This window comes from Oncorhynchus keta, chromosome 23 (genome assembly GCF_023373465.1).
Source record: "Oncorhynchus keta strain PuntledgeMale-10-30-2019 chromosome 23, Oket_V2, whole genome shotgun sequence".
NCBI lineage: Eukaryota > Metazoa > Chordata > Actinopteri > Salmoniformes > Salmonidae > Oncorhynchus > Oncorhynchus keta.
Window position 1 is genome coordinate 42,123,568 of NC_068443.1, and position 22,995 is coordinate 42,146,562.

At 43.2% G+C, this 22,995-nt stretch overlaps 1 protein-coding gene across 1 annotated transcript in view; it reads left to right on the forward strand.

Moving 5' to 3' along the window:
- Positions 1-17,619, forward strand: part of LOC118402367 (unconventional myosin-VIIb-like) — a 29,322-nt gene extending 11,703 nt beyond the window's left edge. Inside the window, exons 23-48 of the mRNA XM_035800523.1 lie at positions 64-378; positions 693-848; positions 1,029-1,097; positions 1,201-1,325; positions 1,605-1,731; positions 1,898-2,017; positions 2,694-2,867; positions 4,132-4,359; positions 5,247-5,414; positions 5,666-5,783; positions 5,942-6,068; positions 7,272-7,444; positions 7,959-8,140; positions 8,997-9,109; positions 9,348-9,502; positions 10,778-10,931; positions 11,338-11,493; positions 11,722-11,827; positions 11,924-12,037; positions 12,164-12,275; positions 12,506-12,612; positions 12,772-12,957; positions 15,963-16,079; positions 16,498-16,581; positions 16,847-16,966; positions 17,197-17,619. Of these exons, the coding sequence (XP_035656416.1) occupies positions 64-378; positions 693-848; positions 1,029-1,097; positions 1,201-1,325; positions 1,605-1,731; positions 1,898-2,017; positions 2,694-2,867; positions 4,132-4,359; positions 5,247-5,414; positions 5,666-5,783; positions 5,942-6,068; positions 7,272-7,444; positions 7,959-8,140; positions 8,997-9,109; positions 9,348-9,502; positions 10,778-10,931; positions 11,338-11,493; positions 11,722-11,827; positions 11,924-12,037; positions 12,164-12,275; positions 12,506-12,612; positions 12,772-12,957; positions 15,963-16,079; positions 16,498-16,581; positions 16,847-16,966; positions 17,197-17,295 (3,705 nt within the window). The 3' untranslated portion in view covers positions 17,296-17,619. The remainder of the gene's footprint in view (positions 1-63; positions 379-692; positions 849-1,028; positions 1,098-1,200; positions 1,326-1,604; positions 1,732-1,897; positions 2,018-2,693; positions 2,868-4,131; positions 4,360-5,246; positions 5,415-5,665; positions 5,784-5,941; positions 6,069-7,271; positions 7,445-7,958; positions 8,141-8,996; positions 9,110-9,347; positions 9,503-10,777; positions 10,932-11,337; positions 11,494-11,721; positions 11,828-11,923; positions 12,038-12,163; positions 12,276-12,505; positions 12,613-12,771; positions 12,958-15,962; positions 16,080-16,497; positions 16,582-16,846; positions 16,967-17,196) is intronic.
- The last annotated feature ends 5,376 nt before the right edge of the window (positions 17,620-22,995 follow it).

Below are 22,995 nucleotides of genomic sequence, written 5' to 3' on the forward strand. Positions count from 1 at the left end.
AAAGAAAAGCAAAAAAAAAATGAACTGAGTATCCAACTGCACTCTCTCCCTACCCGTCCTCAGGACTTGGAGAGAACGCTGACCGTCCCAGAGGTGATTGAGGAGAGCCGAGAGGAGAGTCCAGCTCGAGAGGAAAGCCCAGCTCCAGTAGTAATACAAGTACCAGTACCAGCACTAGCTCGGACTGTACCAGCTCCAGAACCCGTACCAATCGCAGTACCAGAGGAGCCACCAGTGGTGGACTACGATTATGAGAATGAGGAGTTCTCCTTCACCAAGTTCAGTGCTCTGTACTTCCAGGGCTCTGCTACCCACAGTCACATCAAGCAGAGGCTGCGACAGCCCCTGCTCCACCACGAGGACGAGGGAGACGCACTGGTGAGTACTCAATATCAGGCTTCGGTGTGCTAATCTCAGAGGAATCCAAAGCAAGTATGACAGTTTTCTTCCTCAATGACATAGTTCATATTTTCCTCTCCTCTTTTCTCTTTGTGTACCCTACTTACTCCTCTCCTTATTCCCTTTCCTCTGCTTTCCTTCCTAATTTTTTGCATTTTATTTTTGTTCCTCACCCCTTTTTTTCTCCCTTTCTTTTTTTCCTTCCCTTCCCCACTTTCTCCTCTGCTCCTCTCCTCTCCTTATTCCCTTTCCTCTGCTTTCCCCACTTTCTCCTCTGCTCCTCTTCTCTCCAGGCCTGTCTGACAGTGTGGTGGATCATCCTGAGGTTCATGGGGGACATAGCTGAGCCAAAACCGATCAACCAGGAGCCCGCCGCCCTCACTCCCAACCAGAATAACCTGGGCCAGAGGCAGAACAGGAGGCTCAGCAACCTGGTGGGCCTGGATCAGGTACGGTACATTAGGACTCAACCTCAAATTCAATTCAAATTCCGTTCGGTACGACTTTATTCATCCCCGATTGTCATTTTACATGCTTCCAATAGGTTACTGTTGTTACTGAGTTTGACACACTGTAACAGTTTGTCAGATGTCTAAATATAATAGATGTAATATCCATTATTCCATCAGAAAATACTAAGGAAAAATAGAAAGAAACAAGGAACGGGGAATAGAAAAGCTTCGACCATTATAGAGGAGGTATGCTACATAAATACGATTTTGTCCTAAGAACTCAAATTCAGCGGAATATCCATGATACAACAACATAGGATTAATTGTCTCTTCGTCTCACCACCTCCAGTCAGAGACTATGACGGAGGAGAAAGACATTCTGATTGGAGAGGGGCGCACCTTGGATCGGCCAATATCCGACCTTGAAAAACTGCATATTATTGTTGGATACGCCCTATCCAGAAGAGATATAAGGTACCAAACCAAATAACATGTGAACAATGTCACCCAGAAATGTCCCAGTTATCGATGTCTAGAAAGGTGACTTGCTTTAATACCAAGATTGTTCAATTCCGAACTGACAGTAGATTACAGTTGCAATGCAAATGAATTGGATCCCTCTAAACTGGATCCCTCTAAACTGGATCCCTCTAAACTGGATCCATCTAAACTGGATCCCTCTAAACTGGATCCCTCTAAACTGGATCCCTCTAAACTACTTGAGGCCTTGTCTGTCCTTGTTTGTCCGTGTAGGGATGAGATCTATTGTCAGATCATTAAACAGCTGGTGAACAATAAGAACCAGAAGAGTTCTCTCAGAGGCTGGGTCCTCCTCTCTATCTGTTTGGGTATCTTCCCCCCAACAGAACTCCTTATGCAGGTCAGTCTAAAGTTTTGAACTTACGGCTATTCTCTTTGTCTTAAGGCGCTGTGTTTTTATGCATGACCATAATCATTTTATGCATAATCATCATTTTATGCACAGTCAATCAATTACATACACTGTAATTATATTGTGTTCTATTCTGTTTGATTCTATTCCACAGTACCTGGAGAGCTTCCTGGGCAGAGGACCAAGTAGCTACGGTCCGTACTGTGCTGAGCGTCTGCGTCGCATCGTGGCCAATGGGGAGCGAGGTGAACCACCCTGTTGGATAGAGCTCCAGGTAAGACACAACATCCGAGACATGGATACTCATCTGGGTGCCATCTCCCCTTTTGACACAATGCAACAGAATGGGGGGGGGGTAGGCCTGTCAGGACTCAAATCCCAGGTCCTTTCGATTGTCAGTCCAACACTGTAGCCAAAGAAGCTTTACCTCTCTTGACAATGTTGCTATGTGTGGACTACTGCTGCTGTCAAGCAGTGTCAGCATTACAAGTCATGGACGGTATTATTCTTGACTCGGGTTTGGTCCGACGACAAAGAAACAGAAACACACCGGCACCCACCCACCCACCCACCCACACTCTACCACGAGTGTAAGTCGCTCTGGATAAGAGCGTCTGCTAAATGACTTAAATGTAAATGTAAATGAGAGGTAGCATCAGAGTTATCTGGGAGAAAGTTGCTGAACGACAGCTACATTAACCAGTGTTAATGTCTGACCTGTCAAATCGATCCATTCTCTGTTTTTTGCTCTGCCGACATACCTTTATTTAGGGGGGTTCAGCCTTGTGTGCAATTGGCAAATAAAGCGATCTTAGTCTTAATCTTATGACAGTGACCGTATTGCTAAGGAGACATATACAGTATATATACAGAGCATTTATGGGCGCTGTTGTAGTACATCATGCTACAAGGACGACTTCTTACCACGACTCCCATCTTCTCATGTGTAGGCCGTCAAGACCAAGAAGACCACGCAAGTGTCTGTGGCCTTGATGGACGGCCTTAGTGTCAGCCTGCCGGTAGACTCAGCCTGTACCTCCGCCGAGGTGTGCCAGGCTCTGGCCAAGAAAGTCAACCTCAAGGACCTCTACGGATTCTCTCTCTACATCGGCTTCTGTGAGAAGGTGCGAATCAAATCAAATTGTATTTGTCACATGCACATGCCCCGTATACAACCTTACAGTGGAATGCTTACTTAACAAAGCCCTTGACCAACAATGCTTTAAGAAGTTAATAATAATAATAATTCAACAGCAGCAGTAATAGAACAAGCGAGGCTATATACAGGGGGTACCGGTACAGAGTCAATGTGCGGGGGCACCGGTTAGTCAAGGTAATATGTACATGTAGGTAGAGTTAAAGTGACTATGCATAGATTATAAACCATTTTTAGGGGAGGAAACCCCCACGGGTTTTGGGCACACCTAGCCATGCAACTAAAAGAAGTACACATTAACGAAGAAGAGGCGTAATGAATACAGCAGTGTCAATAGGAAATTAGTCTTGACATCATTTGACGACCATTTATTAGCATATTCGCTAGCTTTCAGAACTTGCATTGACTAGCCCTGTGTAACATGTTTTGACTAGCCCTGTGACATGTTTTGACTAGCCCTGTGACATGTTTTGACTAGCCCTGTGACATGTTTTGACTAGCCCTGTGACATGTTTTGACTAGCCCTGTGGCATGTTTTGACTAGCCCTGTGGCATGTTTTGACTAGCCCTGTGGCATGTTTTGACGAGCCCTGTGGCATGTTTTGACTAGCCCTGTGACATGTTTTGACTAGCCCTGTGACATGTTTTGACTAGCCCTGTGACATGTTTTGACTAGCCCTGTGGCATGTTTTGACTAGCCCTGTGGCATGTTTTGACTAGCCCTGTGGCATGTTTTGACTAGCCCTGTGGCATGTTTTGACGAGCCCTGTGGCATGTTTTGACTAGCCCTGTGACATGTTTTGACTAGCCCTGTGACATGTTTTGACTAGCCCTGTGACATGTTTTGACTAGCCCTGTGGCATGTTTTGACTAGCCCTGTGGCATGTTTTGACTAGCCCTGTGGCATGTTTTGACTAGCCCTGTGGCATGTTTTGACTAGCCCTGTGGCATGTTTTGACTAGCCCTGTGGCATGTTTTGACTAGCCCTGTGGCATAGAGCTCCAGGTAAGACACAACATCCGGGGCGGCTGGGTAGCCTAGTGGTTAGAGCGTTGGATTAGTAACCGAAAGGTTGCAAGTTCGAATCCCTGAGCTGACAAGGTACAAATCTGTCGTTCTGCCCCTGAACAGGCAGTTAGGCCGTCATTGAAAATAAGAATTTGTTCTTAACTGACTTGCCTAGTAAAATAAAGGTTAAAAAAAACAATGTCTTGTCACTGTGCTTTTTCCAGGTGTGGTCCCTGGGCAGTGGCGGGAGGCACGTGATGGACGCCATCTCGCAGTGCGAGCAGGAAGTGAGGCGGAAGGGCGAGGAGGAGCAGCACGCCCCCTGGAGACTCTACTTCCGCAAGGAGCTGTTCACGCCCTGGCACGATTCCTTGCTCGATGCCGTCAGCACGGATCTCATCTACAGACAGGTCATCAGAGGCCTCAAGTCTGGGGAGTACCATTCTGAGAAGGTGAGACGTTTTTTGACAGTGCACACGTCTAAGAGCCCACCCACCCAGACGATGTGGATAACATATCACAGATACGGCAATGGTGTAATTGTGAATGTGGCCTCCACGTCTCTCTCTCTCTCTCTCTCTCTCTCTCTCTCTCTCTCTCTCTCTCTCTCTCTCTCTCTCTCTCTCTCTCTCTCTCTCTCTCTCTCTCTCTCTCTCTCTCTCTCTCTCTCTCTCGAGGTAGATTGACTATGAACCAAACGTGGGTCTTAGGAGTCACATTGTCACACTGGACTCTATATGAAAGAAAAACAATGAGCTCTATTGTTGAAAAAAAAAATATATAAAGACTGTTTGAAGTGGATTATTTATTGTTTTACCCCCTTTTCGTGATATCCAATTGGTAGTTACAGTCTTGTCCCATCGCTGCGACTCGGGAGAGTTGAAGGGCAAGTGCCATGCGTCCTCGAAACACAACCCTGCCAAGCCGCACTGCTTCTTGACACACTGCTCGCTTAACCCGGGAAGACAGCCGCAGCAATGTGTTGGAGGAAACACCGTCAAACTGGCGACCGTTGTCAGCGTGCAGGCGCCCGGCTCGCCACAAGGAGTCGCTAGAGCGCAATGGGTCAAAGAAATCCCTGGCCGGCCAAACCATCCCATATTCCAGACGACCCTGGGCCAATTGTGCACCGCCTCATGGGTCTCCTGGTCACGACCGGCTGTGACACAGCCTGGAATCGAACCCGGAGCTGTAGTGACGCCTCAAGCACTACGATGCGGTGCCTTAGACCGCTGCCCCACTAGGGAGGCCTGAAGTGGAAATTCTATTAACTAAACAAGACAGTCTTTCTTTGTAATTGGATCTAAACAGATGTTTTGTTTTATTTTTTGTCATCCAGGAGGATGACTTTGTGCAGCTCGCAGCGATGTACTACTATGTGACCTTTGGGTCTGCCATCAGTGGAGAGAATGCCAAGAAGGTGGTGGAGGAATGCATCACCACTGAACTTATTGAGACCAAGTCACAAGGAAAGTTGATTCAGCTGGTCAACGCAGCACACACACAGGTAAACTGCTACTCACTGGTAAAATAAGTAATGGCAATTACTTATTTGGTAATGGCAATTACAGACAATTAGCATTTGATAAAAAATGTCTTGCAATGAAATGTTAATTGGTGTATGTTATCCCAACCAACCATGGCCAAGTTAAGTAATGTAAAGGGAAGTCAAATAAAAAGTTATGTTAAGTTATGTAGAGTAGAATAACGTTGATGCCAGACAAAAATGTACCAACAAATAAACAATCATTCTTCCAGGGTCCTTACATAAACAGCAGAAGGAGCACAGACAGCGTGAAGGGGGACGTGGTTGACTATGCGCGCCAGAAATGGCCCATTTACTTCTCCAAGTTCTACGAGGTTACGCAAATGTCCGGTAAGTCTAACAGGAATACCTCTGCAACAGTGGACCAGGTGAGGCTGGTTTCCATTTCACACGATTAACCTTTTACAGTAGCTGGTTCACATCAGGCAAAAATAGAAATGGTCTTTGTCAAAGATGATTTTATTACTAAGCTATTTACACATCCACAGGACCTCCTCTACCCAAAAGCAAATTTATTGTGGCCATCAACTGGAATGGGATCTCCTTCCAGGATGAGAAAGAGAAGAAGCTCATTGAGCTATCCTACCCGGAGGTGACTGGAGTGAACAAGTCAAGGTATGGACAAGGCCCTGTTCAAATACTTCAGCAATGCGTCCTTGTTTCTTTCCTTCGTTCCTTCTGTTAGGTCCTAATTTTTCTGAGTAAACACTCTACGGACACTCTATGAAACCAAGTTTATTCTTCCCAGAGGATCAATACAGCTGCATTAGACAATGACATATTCACACACACATTGACATATAAGCACTGATATTTAACCGCTCCTCATAGGCTGAGTCTCCTCCTACACATCTGAACAGCCAATGCATCTCTGTTGCTAGACAGAACCTTAGTGATATCTGTTCTTCCTCACTTCATCTGACCTGACCTCTGCCCCAAACTGCTCACTCTTCCCCAACTCACGCCTGTTATGGTGACTGGTACCAGACTGTGTCTCTTCTCCTCCCAGAGGATCCCTCCCATAGGATCCCTGATGGCTAACAATAGCATATCCTGACATAATCTAAACGTTATACATGAATAAGTATATTTCATATTCTCCGAACCCAACACTTCCTTCTTTCAAGTGATCACTGATCTGAGTTGGTTGGATTTGTGGAAGCAATAGAGGGATAAATGTACTTTCACCTGTACAATCACTTATAGATCTGTACTTACCTCAAGGAAACAAGAAAGGATGCATTTGTTAAGTTTTCAAACAGGGCCCAGAATACACAATCCAAACTCTTTTTCTACAGTGGCAGTTTATTGTTCAGTTGTCAAGTAGTGGTGGTCGTCACCGTTCACATACTCCCTCATACAGACACCCGATCCACCATGAAGTTATCACATATATTTCACATATGTTTCACATACACTTCACACATGTTTCACATACACTTCACACATGTTTCACATACACTTCACACATGTTTCACATACACTTCACACGTTTCACATACACTTCACACATGTTTCACATACACTTCACACATGTTTCACATACACTTCACACATGTTTCACATACACTTCACACATGTTTCACATACACTTCACACATGTTTCACATACACTTCACACATGTTTCACATACACTTCACACGTTTCACATACACTTCACACATGTTTCACATACACTTCACACATGTTTCACATACACTTCACACATGTTTCACGTACACTTCACACGTTTCACATACACTTCACATGTTTCACGTACACTTCACACGTTTCACATACACTTCACATGTTTAACGTACATTTCATATGTTCCTCAGTGATGATGGCAGGATTGACAGCGGTCAGTCGGTGAGCCTGGCCACACTGAGAGGGCAGTTCCTACTGCAGTCTGTGGATGCAGGAGAGATGGCTGACCTGATCCAGTGGTACCTGGAGGGCCTGAAGGAGCGCTCCGTCTACGCAGTGGCCCTGCAGGACATCAACAAACAGGGTGGGAGTATGACGATGAATCACTTGATCACCCACTTCACAGCTTAGATTGACTGATTTTGGATAGGTTTGTCTTGGGTTAAACTGTGTATCTGTGAGCTCCAAAGGGTTAGCTCGGTGGATGCATTTGGCAGAATCATAGTATATCAATAGGCAGTGTATGAGTATGACAACTCGTGGTTCATCTATTTGGATGAGATAGGCAAAGGCCATGCTGTATAGCACTGCTTAAGAGGGTTGTGTATCTGGATGTATTCCATAGAATATGCTGTAAATTGTACTGTAAAACTATTTGTTTTATCCCTATCAGACAACACAGTTAGTAGGTAGTCAGTGTTTAAAAAACAAGTATATCCAAAAAAGGACCAGTCATAGACAGTAGGTGTTTTTTGGGCTGGGGATCGTGCATGACCATTATGGTTCGTCTTATGTACGTGGGTGAGTAACTGATGTCGACTTCTCTCTCTCTCTCTCTCTCTCACGTGCGCTTTCTCTCTCGCTTTCTCACACGGCAGACGACCCCACGTTGCTGAGCTACAAGAGAGGGGACGTGCTGGTCATCGTGAAGGATGGAGAGTACTCCCCCGCCCGGGGATGGATCAAAGGCACTAACGAGCGCACCGGGAACACCGGCGCCATCTCCACGGACACTGTCCTGGTTCTGCCAACCCTTGAAAAGCCCAGCGATACCACACTGGTAAGAAGGTTCTTGACTCAGTTCAAACACTTATTCGTATGGTTAGAAGAATAGGCCGTGGAACAGTCAACTGGTCCCAGATCTATTTGTGCGGTCTTTACAACACACATAGAAGTTGGCAAGACGACACAAACAGATCTGGGACCAGGATAAAATAAACAGTGCAAAGACAGTTGTACAAACACAGAAGAGGGGGATACATTTTTGTCTTTTTAAATGGGATGGGACTATATTGAGATACGAACATAGTGCCAACGGGGATGTGCAAGGGTGAATGATAAGAGTCTCATATGTAAGGTAATACTGGCACGTGGCTGCATTCCATTCCAGATCGTTGACCTTTGAACTGCTGTCTGTCTGTAGAGATGAGATAGGGGAAGACAATACAATGGAACCGTGGTAGAGTACATCTACATGTATGTTTTTTGTATGTTTACTATGTTGATTGTTGGTCCCATGTTCCGTATCAGCATCTCCTGCACTGATGAAAGGCGACTCCAAACTCTGTGCTGGGTACAAGCCTGCGAATGGAACGTGCCTGACCATATGGTGGAAAGACTACTTCATTTCTACTTTTGCGTTTTACTAAGAAAAGGATGGATGTTTTATTTAAGTCGTCAGCAAGTGGAAATGTGTCTAATAAGCTATAAGAAGTTTGTGATTGGATATTTTTTTATTTTGTGTTTTAAGTTGTCATTTCAGTTTTACTTGGTGTTTTCACTGTTTCAAATAATACGCTTATGGTGGGGTAAGTCCACATCATGTCCAGCCCACATTCTCAGGAGGATTGCGGCAGGGGAATACTACCCTCTACTGGTCGTACTAAAGTTGTGTTTTTCTTTGTTTGAACCATCAGAGTCTGCTGAATCTGAGCCCAGACCAGAAGAAGACAGTGGCTCAGAACGCCCACGAAAGGGAAGAAGCAATCTCCCCCGTCTCACTGAAAGAGTTTGCCCTTGAGTACTTTAGGTAGAGAAAACCCTTCAATAAATCCACTCTCACTTTTATTTCAATTACAGATGCAACCACTGACTCACCATTTCAAATGTAATAATTACCATTATGTTTTTTTTTTTTATGATTCCAATGTCACAGTAACCTGACCAATTATCTCACTACCACATTTTGCGTGGTTTACAAGTCTATTTTACAGTTACACTTTATTCTCAAGGCAGCAACTTAACTTTGTTTTTCTTTGTTTCCCCAGGCAGCCTGGTAAAGAGGGCGGCCGTGGGGCGCAGGCCAGAGGGGCAGGCAGGGAGAAACTGTGGGCTGCCTCCAAAGAACCCATCAAACAGCCCCTACTGAAGAGTCTGGTGGGCAACACCGACCTTAGCCATCTGGCCTGCATCTCCTTCACTGATATCCTTTACTGAAATACATTATTTGTTAAAAGGGGAAGTTCAGGATTTTGCAACATGATTGTTAGATGGTTCCTCACCCTGAAAGTAGTCTGTAGGCTATGATAACTGAACCAGGGATTACAGTTTTTCTTTAAACAGCCACTACAAACTTACGCTAACGTTAGCCACCACTAGTTACAAATCAATTGAAATGATAGGTTATTGTGTTCATGTATTTGTTTAAATGGCCAAATCACCTCTAAAGGCCCAGTGCAGTCAAAAATGTGGTTGTCCTGTATTTTATATATATTTTCATATATGAAGTTGGAATAATACTGTGAAATTGTGAAAATTATGCAAGAGCTGTTTAAAAGGACCACCTGAAATGTCATCCTGTTTTGGTGGGATGGAGTTTTGTGCTGCATGGTGGCATCACCAGACGGTATAAATGAACAGACCAATAACAAAGAGAGTTTCAAACCTCTCTGCCAATAACAGCTAGTTTTCAGGGTTCATATTCCTCCTAATTAGGCTCGTCCAATTAGACCCCTCACTCAAACCACTCCCAGACAACCCGAGCAAAAATCTTGCTTGAGAAATGGCTTTTAGCAAAAAAAAAACGGTTTTTGTGTCTTTTTGCCCGTTTCGATTGAAAACAATGACAGTAAGGTACTTAATTGTTACCCAGAAAGGATTTGATATTGAGAAAAAACCATCTGCATTGGACCTTTAAATCTGCCGTCCTTAATGGTAAAACTACCATGTCCCTTTGCGATATTACAACAACAAAGAAGTTGCTGCAAACCACACACACTGTTTCCCACTCGGAGATCATTGCACGTGCGATAGAGCAGTAGCATATGTACTGCATTTGATTGATTTATTTTTCACCTTGATGCATGATTCTCCCCAGCTCTGCTTTTAGCTAGCTGTGGCTAAACTCCTCTGAAATTTGTAGTGGCGGTTCAGAGAGTACCGAACCACCGATTACAGTTTTTTTCCTGGCCCATAGATTACTTTCAGGGTGAAAACCCCATCTAATATCAAGTTGTAAAATCCTGAACTTCCCCTTTAATTTAGAGCCATTTGTTGATGTTCATGTTGCTATTGAGGCTAACACTGGAGATATTTGAAGAAGACACCCGGGACTGATTATACCTGTGTTTATTAGAACTGAAGACCTCTAAAAGTGAATAAAAAGAATACTAATTCAATGGAGTAGCATTTACCGAATTACCCCACAAAAATGTCTCTCCAAGTGGAGTTTTCCTGTTGTCCTTAACCTTTCCCTCACCTATCCTAAAGTACATGGGAGATTACCCTATCAAACAGGTGCGCCAGCCCATAGAGCTGACTGACCAGATCTTTGGTCCGGCCACTCAGCATGTACCTTTACAGGACGAGGTCTACTGCCAGATCATGAGGCAGATGACCAGTAACAGCAGCAGGTATGTGTGGTAATGACCAACTATAAACTGTCATGTCAGCTATTGCATATGTATTACTAGGAAATAATCATGTATATGTATGTATGTATGTATGTATGTATGTATGTATGTATGTATGTATGTATGTATGTAATGTAATGTATGTATGTATGTATGTATGTATGTATGTATGTATGTATGTATGTATGTATGTATGTATGTATGTATGTATGTATGTATGTATGTATGGTGCTGGATTTCTTATTCTATGATAAAAATGCTCTATATCTCTTGCTATCTTTCCCTTCTCTCTCTACTATCTTCCCTCTCTCTCTCACCCCACCATTATCTTCATCTCCCCCCTCTCTCTCCCTCTCTCTCTCTCTCTCTCTCGCTCTCTCTCTCTTTCTCCCTCTCCCTCTCGCAGGATGAGTGTAGACTATGGTTGGCAGCTCATGTGGCTGTGCACCGGCCTTTTCTCCCCCAGCCAGTCCCTGCTGAGGTACACCCAGCGTTTCCTAGAGTCACGGCCCAGAGAACCCCTGGCTGCAGACTGCCTCCAACGGCTACAAATGCTGCTCAGGTACGGCTCCAAAACACACTGCAGTGAATTCGGGGGGGGGGGGTGACTGGGACTCGAACCAATGCCCCTGTGAATACAACACCTAAGCCAAGTTACCAAGAGGTCTCAATCTGAATCACTTGGACAAGGTTTCTGGTGTTGTGCTAACGATGCTACAATATCTGGTATTGAGGTATTACGTACTAAAATGAGTGGGGGGAAATTAACGCTACCGTCCTCTGGTTGTAGTATGGAGCCCAGGAAGCTGCCTCCCCATCAGGTGGAGGTGGACGCCATTCAACAGAACAGCAACCAAATCTTCCATAAAATCCACTTCCCCAATGACTCAACTGAGGTGAGCCACATAATTCCATTGTACTTGTTTAGTACAGTTATCTTATGTCTAACACAATATAATGTATCTTGTCTTATGTGTTACTCTTTAATTTAGCTCTTCGAGGTGACTTCAACAACTAGGATTCGTGACCTTGTTCGTAATATTGCCTACAAGCTCATTCTGGCCTCAGCTGACGGTTACGGTCTCTTCATGAAAACGCCAAACAAGGTTGATTTCAAGTCCTTATCACAACTTTTTGGAGAGAAAAAAAAAACATTTTCAAGCCACAGCTTAAGTTTGTGTTGGTAGTGCGAATGAGTGCACTTAAACATTTTCTTGCTTTGTTGCTTTCAGGTGATGAGCTTGGAGGATCAAAACTACTTCTTTGACAGTTTGAGGCAGACCACAGACCAACCTAAAAAAACAAAGAAAGTCAAAGAGGCAAGAAAAGGTGGTAAAACGGAGGGTAAGGCACATTATTGAATTGAACAGATACAATGAACATGTGGCCACCAAATTGTCAGTGCTTTAAGATGGTTGCGCAAAAAAAACAAAACAGGCAAAAGCATAATATAATGTATGCAAAATATCAAAGTAGACCCTTACACCCACCAAGTTGTCAGTGGATTGAAACTGCTATGCTATGCTATGCTATGCTATGCTATGCTAGAAGGTCTGAGGGTCACTGTTTTTCAGGAGCTCCGGCCACCATGCCCTACCTGGTCATCTTCATGAGGAAGCTGTGGTTCAACGTGACCCCAGGAAGAGACCTGACCTCTGACCTTACTTTCCACTTCCCACAGGTCGAGCAGAAAACACACATACACATACGCGCACACACACACACGCGCACACACGCACATGCGCACACACACACGCACGCACGCACACCCACCCACCCACCCATCCATCCATCCACCCAGTTCTTCACCATCACTCATACACAAACCTCTCCCCCTCAGGAGTTGCCAAAGTACCTGCGTGGCTACCACAAGTGTACCAAGGAGGAGATGATCAGCCTGGCTGGCCTGCTGTTCAGGGTCAAAGTGGACACGGACAGATCCCAGTTTGTCATGATTCCCAGGATGCTGAAAGAGCTGGTGCCGGCTGATGAGATGAAAACCATGTCCCCAGAGGACTGGAAGAAGGTAGGAGGAGAAGGAGGGAGGAGGAGGAGGAGGAGGGAGAAGAGGAGGAGGAAGATGACACAAATATGACTTATACAGTTGAAGTCAGAAGTTTACATACACTTAGGTTGGAATCATTAAAACTCATTTTGCAACCACTCCACAAATTGCTTGTTAACAAACTATAGTTTGGGGAATTCAGTTAGGACTTCTACTTTGTGCATGATACAAGTCAATTTTCCAACAATTGTTTACAGACAGATTATTTCACTTATATGTCACTGTATCACAATTCCAGTGGGTCAGAAGTTTTCATACACTAAGTTGACTGTGCCTTTAAACAGCTTGGAAAATTCCAGAAAATGATGTCATGGCTTTAGAAGCTTCTGATAGGCTAATTGACATCGTTTGAATCAATTGGAGGTGTACCTGTTAATGTATTTCAAGGCCTACCTTCAAACTCAGTGCCTCTTTGCAAACAACAACACAGAGTTACACATGGAATAAACAAGCATACAGTCAATAACACAATAGAAAAACAAGAACATCTATATACAGTGTGTGCAAATGGCGTGAGGAGGTAAGGCAATAAATAGGCCATAATAGCGAAGTAATTACAATTTAGAAAATTAACACTGGGGTGATAGATGAGCCGATGGTGATGTGCAAGTAGAAATACTGGTGTGCAAAAGAGCAGAAAAGTAAATAAAAACAATATGGGGATGAGGTAGGTCGATAGCGTGGGCTACTTACAGATAGGCTATGTACAGCTGCAGCGATCGGTTAGCTGCTCAGATAGCTGATGTTTAAATCAATCCCAGAACAACAGCAAAGGACCTTGTGAAAATGCTGGAGGAAACAGTTACAAAATTATCTATATCCAATGTAAAACGAGACCTATATCGACATAACCTGAAAGGCCGCTCAGCAAGGAAGAAGCTGCTGCTCCAAAACCACCATAAAAAAGCCAGACTACGATTTGCAACTGCACATGGGGATAACGATTTTTGGAGAAGTGTTCTCTGGTCTAATGAAACAAAAATAGAACTGTTTGGCCATAATGACCATTGTTATGTTTGGAGAAAAAAGGGGGAGGCTTGCAAGCCGTGAAGCATGGGGGTGGTTTCATCATGTTGTGGGGGTGCTTTGCTGCAGGAGGGACTGGTGCACTTCAGTCAGGAAGTTAAAGCTTGGTCGCAAATGGGTCTTCCAAATAGACAATGACCCCAAGCATACTTCCAAAGTTGTGGTAAAATGGCTTAAGGACACCAAAGTCAAGGTATTGGTGTTGTAAGGGTTTTCTTCTGGTGAAAGAGAGGCGGACCAAAATGCAGCGTGGTGGTTATTCATGTTTTTAATAAAGACGACTATACATGAACAGACTATACAAAACAAGAAAAGTGAAAACCTAAACAGTCCTATCTGGTGCAAACACAGAGACAGGAACAATCACCCACAAAACCCAACACAAAACAGGCTACTTAAATATGGTTCCCAATCAGAGACAATGACTAACACCTGCCTCTGATTGAGAACCATATTAGGCCAAACATAGAAATAGACAAACCAGGCACACAACATAGAATGCCCACCCAGCTCACGTCCTGACCAACACTAAAACAAGGAAAACACATACGAACGATGGACAGAACGTGACAGGAGTGGCCATCACAAAGCCCTGACCTTAATCCTATAGAACATTTGTGGGCAGAACTGAAAAAGCATACGCGAGCAAGGAGGCCTACAAACCTGATTCAGTTACACCAGCTCTGTCAGGAGGAATGGGACAAAATTCACCCAACTTATTGTGAGAATGTTGTGGAAGGCTACCCAAAACGTTTGACCCAAGTTAAACAAGTTAAACAATAAAGGCAATGCTACCAAATACTAATTGAGTGTATGTAGACTTCTGACCCACTGGGAATGTGATGAAAGAAATATAAGCTTAAATAAATCATTATCTCTACTATTATTCTGGCATTTCACCTTCTTAAAATAAAGTGGTGATCCTAACTGACCTAAGACAGGGAATTTTTACTAGGATTAAATGTCGGAAATTGTGAAAAACTGAGTTTAAATGTATTTGACTAAGGTGTATGTAAACTTCCGACTTCAACTGTATTTATATCTATTGTACACTGCTACACTGTCAGTCCTTCATGTTATTTAGCTTTATATGAGATTTGGAATGCCTCTCTTACTCTCTCCATTACCAAGTGGTGGAAAAAGTATCCAATTGTCATACTTGAGTAAAAGTATAGCTACCTTTTATGAAAAGTAACTCAAAGTAAGAGTGAACGTCACCCAGTAAAACACTACTTGAGTAAAAGTCTAAAAGTATTTGGTTCTAGATATACTTAAATATCAAAAGTAAATGTAATTGCTTAAATTAAATAAAAGTAAAATGATAAAATATTTCAAATTCTTTATAGTAAGCAAAGCAGACACCACCGTTTTTTAAAATTATTTTTTAAACATTAACAGATAGCCAACACTCAATCGTGGTTTAATGAGTCCGCCAGATCAGAGGCAGCAGAGACGATTACAGATGTTCTCTTGTGCTTGAATTGGACCATTTTCCTGTCCAGCTAAGCATTCAAAATGTAACGAGTACTTTTGGGTGTCAGGGGAAATGTTTGGAGTAAAAAGTACATTCTTTTCTGTAGGAATGTAGAAAGTAAAAGTTGTCACAAAAAAAATAAACAGTAAAGTACAGATACCCCCCAAAAACTACTTGAGTAGTTCTTTGAAGTATTTTTTATTAATGTACTTTACACCACTGCTATTACTAAGCAGATGGCTCATTTCAATCATTTCAATAAAGGATTCTTTCTGCAATTAGCAACTACCATCATGACCTCAAGTCTAGTTATTCAGACAATACCCCAACAGTGCATTAATAGCATCACTATGACACATTTTGCCCAGATGTATATCATGCATATGGTAATTAATGAAAGCATATAGTAGTAAAGAAATACTGAAACTCGCATTTCTGAATCTGTTGTTTTCTTCTTCCCTTAAAGCACATCATCTCCTCCTACAACAAGCAGGCTGGGATCACCTTGGACGAGGCTAAAGTGGCCTTCCTAAAAGGCATCTGCCACTGGCCGACGTTCGGCTGTGCTTTCTTTGAAGTAAAGGTACGTTGGGAGATAGCTCAAGTCAAAGGTAGCTTAGTGGTTAAGATTGTTGGGCGTTGCTGGTTTCAAATCCCTGAGCTGACGAGGTGAAAAATCGGTCAATGTGCACTTGAGCAAGCCACTTCACCCTGGTCAAATCAAAAAAAAGTCCAATCAAATCAATCTTTATTTGTCACATGCGGCGAATACTACAAGTGTAGACTTTACCGTGAAACGCTTACTTTACAAGCCCTTAGCCAAGAGCGCAGTTCAAGAAGAAGAGGATATTTACCAAGTAGACTCCAAATAAAAAGTAATTAAAAGTAACACAAAGAGAATAATGAGGCTCTGGATAAGAGTGTCTGATGTAAATATGAAAATGATGCCACACCGAACTTTGCATGCCAGTGTTGACTTTCTGTATGCTCTTGCTTCACAGCAAACCTCTGAACCGAGTTACCCGAGTATTGTCCAGATTGCAATCAGCAAGCAAGGAGTCAGCTTTATCGAACCCAAAACAAAGGTAAAAGCACAATAGTTGTATATGATTATTTCCATTTTATCACCATTAGACTTACATCTAGAGGCATTTACTGCCAGATGGTCATACGCAGTAACGATACTGACCTTTTCTTAAAACCACAAATCTGAGATGCTTTACACGTGAACTCCATACGCTGAACCACAACACCAAGCTAAGATCCCACTTCTGCCACCATCAGCACGATAAAGTATTGACCTTCCCTGTTTAACCAAACATGCCCTTTTGATCTTACCCTAAACCTCAGGAGTTGCTGGTCATGCACCCGTTCAACCGCATCACCAACTGGTCCAGCGGGAGCACCTACTTCCACATGACCATTGGCAACCTGGTCAAAGGGAACTCTTTCCTTTGTGAGACCTCATTGGTAAGTGGCCACTACGTCTTCGCTCTCAAACGAGAGGCAGAATGAGAGATGTTACCTCCTATAAACCGGCACGTGTACATTTTGTGTGAATCCAAAGTGCTGATAGGGTTTGTTGAGGGCGCACTAAGTGACCTTCACAAACACTTGTATTGTAGTGACCTCACTGGAGAATGTGACTTAACTTTGCCTCAACGTGCACACCCCAACAACTGTGTTTGTCTCCTCTTCAGGGTTACAAAATGGATGACCTCCTATCATCTTATGTGAACATGTACGAGATGCAGAGGCAGTCTGTGCGACCCAGAAATAACTCCATGTTCCCTACCTAATGCCTGCTGGGAAATAGGGAGGACAAGGCAGATTAATTTATAAAACAGTAAACCAAGCATGAAGGGAAACCCAATGGATACAACTTGTAATTTGACGGAGGGATTACTATTCATCTGGTCTAAACCCCTTTGCATAGCTTTGTAGTGGTTGCCATATTGAATTGGCACTGTGCCTTTTGTCTTGTGTTGTGTGTAAAAGGGTTCTCATCACCATTTTGAATACCGGTATCCACAGTGTGGAACTAGAAAGAAATGACAAAATCACGTGTATATACAAACAAGGCCTCACAGAACAAAATGAATAAACACATTTTTGAATTATGAGATGGCAGCTCACGTTGTGTTGTGTGTGTGTGTGTGTGTGTGTGTGTGTGTGTGTGTGCATAAATTGGACGTTTTTTTTTTTTATTCTTCCTTAATTCTTCCTTGGACCTTTTTTATTGGCCCACCCATCAACTCTTCAGAGGACCAAAGCTACTTTGTGTTTTTGTTTTTACAGCTTTTGTGTTACATACACACACATTTGACACACATGGTACTTTCATACACAGTAGTTACGTAACAAAGATATATCGTTTTTTTATATACATAGACATTACATTTAGGATAGATAGTACTCAGACATCTCCGGCATACACGATTATCTATAGTAATAACTATTAACAATCAGGAGCTTTTTAATCCCACCCCTCAGCTCCTCTAATTTTTTTGCCAACGAAACTCTTAGACGTATTCATGTTGACATGGAGGTGCAGATGAGGCAGAGGCCAAGTGGTTCATTTTAGGAAGATGTTGTTGTTAAGAAGTGGCAGGAGATGTGGAATCCGGTGTGGAAATGCTAGATGGGCGTGTCCATTTTTAGCCTAGTGGGCCAGTCTAAATGGGGGGTTTTGAGCATTATTATCATTATTTGCCTAATAATGGGGGCCTTGAGGCAACAAAAAAAATGGGCAGGTGTCGGGGGCCTTGAGGGGAAGGAATGGGCAGGTGTGGGGGGCCTTGAGGGGAAGGAATGGGCCAGTGTGTTAGAATTGCCCAGGCTGATTTCTGGTCCCAGTCCACCCCTGTGTGGAATAAAGAGGGAAAGGGCTGACATCTTTATAAGATCCTGGGAAAGGTGGGGGCAGGGAGGTCATCAGGTAGACAGAAGGGAGACCATCATTTCTAGGCCAAGAGTGGGTCAAATTAGGTTGAAAGCATACTACGTTGAATAGCATAGGCAGCACCCATCAAGGAGGGGAGATCATGGCCGGGTGGAGACAATGGAACATGTCAGCAATATGGGAGGGAAAGGGAGAGTTTCCTGGTGAGTTTAACAGCATTCAGGAGGCAGATATGAAAGAGATGCTTAGTAAACCACCGGATATGTGATTTCTATATTTAAATGTTGTTTTCTTAGGGAGTTGGTGGGGGCAGAGTTCTAACACCATATTGTCAAAGTTTCTTCCCTACCGCTGGTCCACTCTCCAGTTCAGTAGTGGGCGGTAAATCATTCACCATTGAAATTGACAATAAAATCCACAGAAGAAGAAGAACACAGAAGTAGATTGGAGGTGAGTTTGTTAGGATTTTTATAATGACTATAATGTTTTTTTTTTTGGCAAAAGTCCGTCCTCAGTCCTTTCTCCTCCGTGACCTGGAAACTGATACGTGGTCAAGGAGTGTGTTAATTCGTTAGTAGGCAAACGAATCACGGTCCTCCCCTCCTCGATAGCCTCTCTTTGGCGAGGAAGCACAAGTGTATCTTATCTGAGTCCTTCACAGAGTTCTGAAATCTGCCACACACCCTTTGAATCAGCTATTGTTTCTTGAAGGAGAAAAGCGTGCAAGCATTTTCAAACAATATGCTTACTTATCCTTTTATCTAGAAAATGTCTTGCACAACTAGCTACAGTTGTTTGGATCACATTATACATTTATTTGCCTGATGATGTGCGATTGGAAGCGCATTTTCTTTTTCAAAAGGAGGCCAGAGGACGGAGGAGAGAGGATGCAAGTTGATCAAATCTAATTGAGAAAAGGCCCATGTGGACTACGCTAGCCTGAAATATAGAAGCTAATTTGCTAACATTACACTCCTTGTACTCCTATGTCATTGCTAAACATGACAAGGAGTGGCAAGGAATGGAGTCATAGCTAAACAGACTGGTACCCAGATTAAATATCAACTGAATACCTCTCTTGGTCCACTATCTGAAAATTACAGTCAGTGTGTTTTTCAATGAGCTTTTATCAGCAGCTGCCATTGAGATTTTTGGGGCACTAGAGAAAGCAGTAGAGGAGTACCAGGAGGAAAATGATCAGCTAACCATGTCATCTACTAATCCCGCTAGCTACAGTTCTACTCAATCAAAGTGTTTAATAAATATTTTTAAGACATTTTTTATTTATTTGCGATAAATGTCTGCATCACGAACAGCATTTTGAAATGGCATGTCATGACACTAGGCACTAGGCCAGGGTACGTCTAAAACAGTGACATACTCGATAGGCCTCTGTTCCTCTCTACTTCCTTCCAGACACCCTGCAGCTCTCTCTTCCTGTCCCTGTAGAGGAGGTTTCCCCTGGACAGCCGCAGTGTGGGGCAAGAGGACCCAGAGCCCACACAGATTACAGGGGAAGGGGAGGAGACAGGTTGCAGAGTGGCGCAGCGGTCTAAGGCACTGCATCTCAGTGCTAGAGGCGTCACTACAGACACCCTGGTTCGAATCGACGCTGTGTCACAACCGGCTGTGATTTGGAGTCTCATAGGGCGGTGCACAATTGGTCCAGCGTAGTCTGGGTTCGGCTGGTGTAGGCAGTCATTGTAAATAAGAATTTGTTCTTAGCTGGCTTGCCTAGTTAAACCATTTTAAAGAAGGATTTTTAATTCTTGATTCAATTGAGACATGGACTGTGTATGTGTGCCATTCAGCGGGTGAATGGGCAACATTTAAAAGATTTACGTGTCTTCGAACGGGTTACGGTAGTAGGTACCAGGCGCACCGGTTTGAGTGTATCAAGAACTGCAACGCTGCTGGATTTTTCACGTTCAACAGTTTCCCGTGTGTATCAAGAATGGTCCACGACCCAAATGACATTCAGCCAACTGGACACAACGGTGGGAAGCATTGGAGTCAACATGGGCCAGCATCCCTGTAGAACGCTTTCGACACTCAAACAAATTGAGGCTGTTCTGAGAGCAAAAGGGGGTGCAACTGAATATTAGCAAAGTGATCTAAACAGGTGAGAAAGCTGTGGTTAAAGCTTCAATCAGAAGGAAAACATGACAACACAGATACAGTTGAAGTCGGAAGTTAACAGACACTTAGGTTGGAGTCATTAAAACTTGTTTTTCAACCACTCCACAAAATTTCTTGTTAACAAACTATAGTTTTGGTAAGTCAGTTAGGACATCTACCTTGTGCATGACACAAGTCATTTTTCCAACAATTGTTTACAGACAGATTATTTAACTTATCACAATTCCAGTGGGTCAGAAGTTGTCATACATTAAGTTGACTGTGCCTGTAAACAGCTTGGAAAATTCCAGAAAATTATTTAATGCCTTTATAAGCTTCTGATAGGCTAATTGACATAATTTGAGTCAGTTGGACGTGTACCTGTGGATTTATTTCAAGGCCTACCTTCAAACTCAGTGCTTCTTTGATTGACATCATGGGAAAATCAAAAGAAAGATGCTGGAGGAAACAGGTACAAAAGTACCTATATCAGCAGTAAAACGAGTCCTATATCGACATAACCTGAAAGGCCGCTCAGCAAGGAAGAATCCACTGCTCCATATCTGCCATAAAAAAGCCAAACGACGGTTTGCAACTGCACATGGAGACAAAGATCGTACTTTTTGGAGAAATGTCCTCCGGTCTGATGAAACAAAATCGAACTATTTGGCCATAATAACCATCATTATGTTTGGAGGAAAAAGGGGGAGGCTTGCAAGCCGAAAGGGTAGAAGGGTAGACCCTCTACCAGGACAAAATGGCGGTTGTTCCTTGACTGTCAGATGGTTATGTGTGAAGTATACGTGACCTGGGCTGAATCTCAAATGGCACCCTATTCCCTATTTGCAATTTGGGAGACGCAGCCCTTCCCATCTTCCCTCAGAGTTAGGGTGGTCGTTCTGGTCCACAGCCAGACCTGCATAGAACACGTGTGTTGAAATGCAAGATCGCGTTTATTATTGACTACTAACATTTTGAGTTTCTCCTAACCACGGCGCTTCTGGGGTTTTTAGGCTGAGTATCTGTAAAGCACTTTGTTACAACAGCTGTTGTAAAAAGAGCTTTATAAAATACATTTGATTGGCATATTGAATTTGATGAACCAAGCTGGTCAGAGCCACTAGGAGGCAGTATTTCGTTTTAGTATATCGTTTTAGCATGTCAAGGGCAAAACCACTGGTACAATGGAGCATTCGCACAATGTAGATTTCTCCCTTTTTCCTTTTAATGCTCCCTGAAAACGTTACATTGTAAAGACTGGCGGTCATTGATTCTGGCCCCATAATGCTTAGAGACTTGACACATACTTTCCCACAAGCTTTAGCTTCACTCGCTCTTCACTGAGGGATGTTTGGACAATGTTTCGCTGTGTGGAGAGGGGAAATGATGTCAGTGAGAGGTGGGTCCCAGATGAGTGTGAAGGACAGGCGGTAAAAAAATGAATTTTGCACCCAAAATAAAACAACACTTGTGCTTATGTTAACATTGTGGGTGTATAGTGGGGAAAATAAGTCAAGGAAAATTCCTTCTGGAGTTATTTAGGCCTATGTTTTTGCCATCCCCTGTCCTTGCTGAAGGATTCCAAAGACGAAAGCTCAATTGTAAAATTCCTGTCAATTCATCGTCAACCGTGTCTGCCCAATGGCCATTTCCCCTAGTGATTAACGTGTCGTTTTTTAAGTTCCCTAATTAGGTCTACCCAAGTTCTAAATTGGTTCACACTCACTAAATGGTACGATCACATTAGAACTAAGTGCTCACAAAAAAAAAGCTTCAAACCTAATGAGGGAGTGAGCAAATGGGCAAATTAAAAAGGGGCTAGAGTTGCCACTAACAGCTTTTGGCTTTAGTAGGCGAATAGGTGGTGCCAGTTACCTCCCTCAAGCATTACCTAAGGTCCAAAATATGTTTTGGTTTGACGACAAGAAAAACAAATGTTGCGCGGCTAAGTCAATTCATTTCCCCTTCGGGTGTTTTAGAAATCCCAATAAACTGGAGCAGACCCGGGGTCTGAACGTTATTCCATGTGTCCATTAATCAATAGTGGAAATGTCTGCCCTTGGAAAAGGGAATCAATCTCACCACTGAAAGCGTCACAACAACATACTATGAGCTCAGCCCCAGTGGGGCGCTTTTTCACTGGGACTTAATTGGACACAATCCGAGTTTGGAAGATCAAAACTGGTTTGCGCAAACTTCAAACACAGATGACTGGAAATGACATTGCTTCACAGCATTCCTACCAGAATAGAGCAGAGAGCCCATCCCTCGACAAAGGCAGTAGACTGAAATGTTGAGTATTTCTTTGTGGTGTCTAATGTTTGGAATAAAAAATAAATGAACCATTAAGTATGTGTTCTTCTCTTGAATCACTTTCAAGGATTATACTTTTACAACACGTCTTGCCAAAGCCAAAGTGAGTTTGAAATGGAGTGCTATGCATAAGTGCATCTAACGACACATACCATGTGTTGATAGG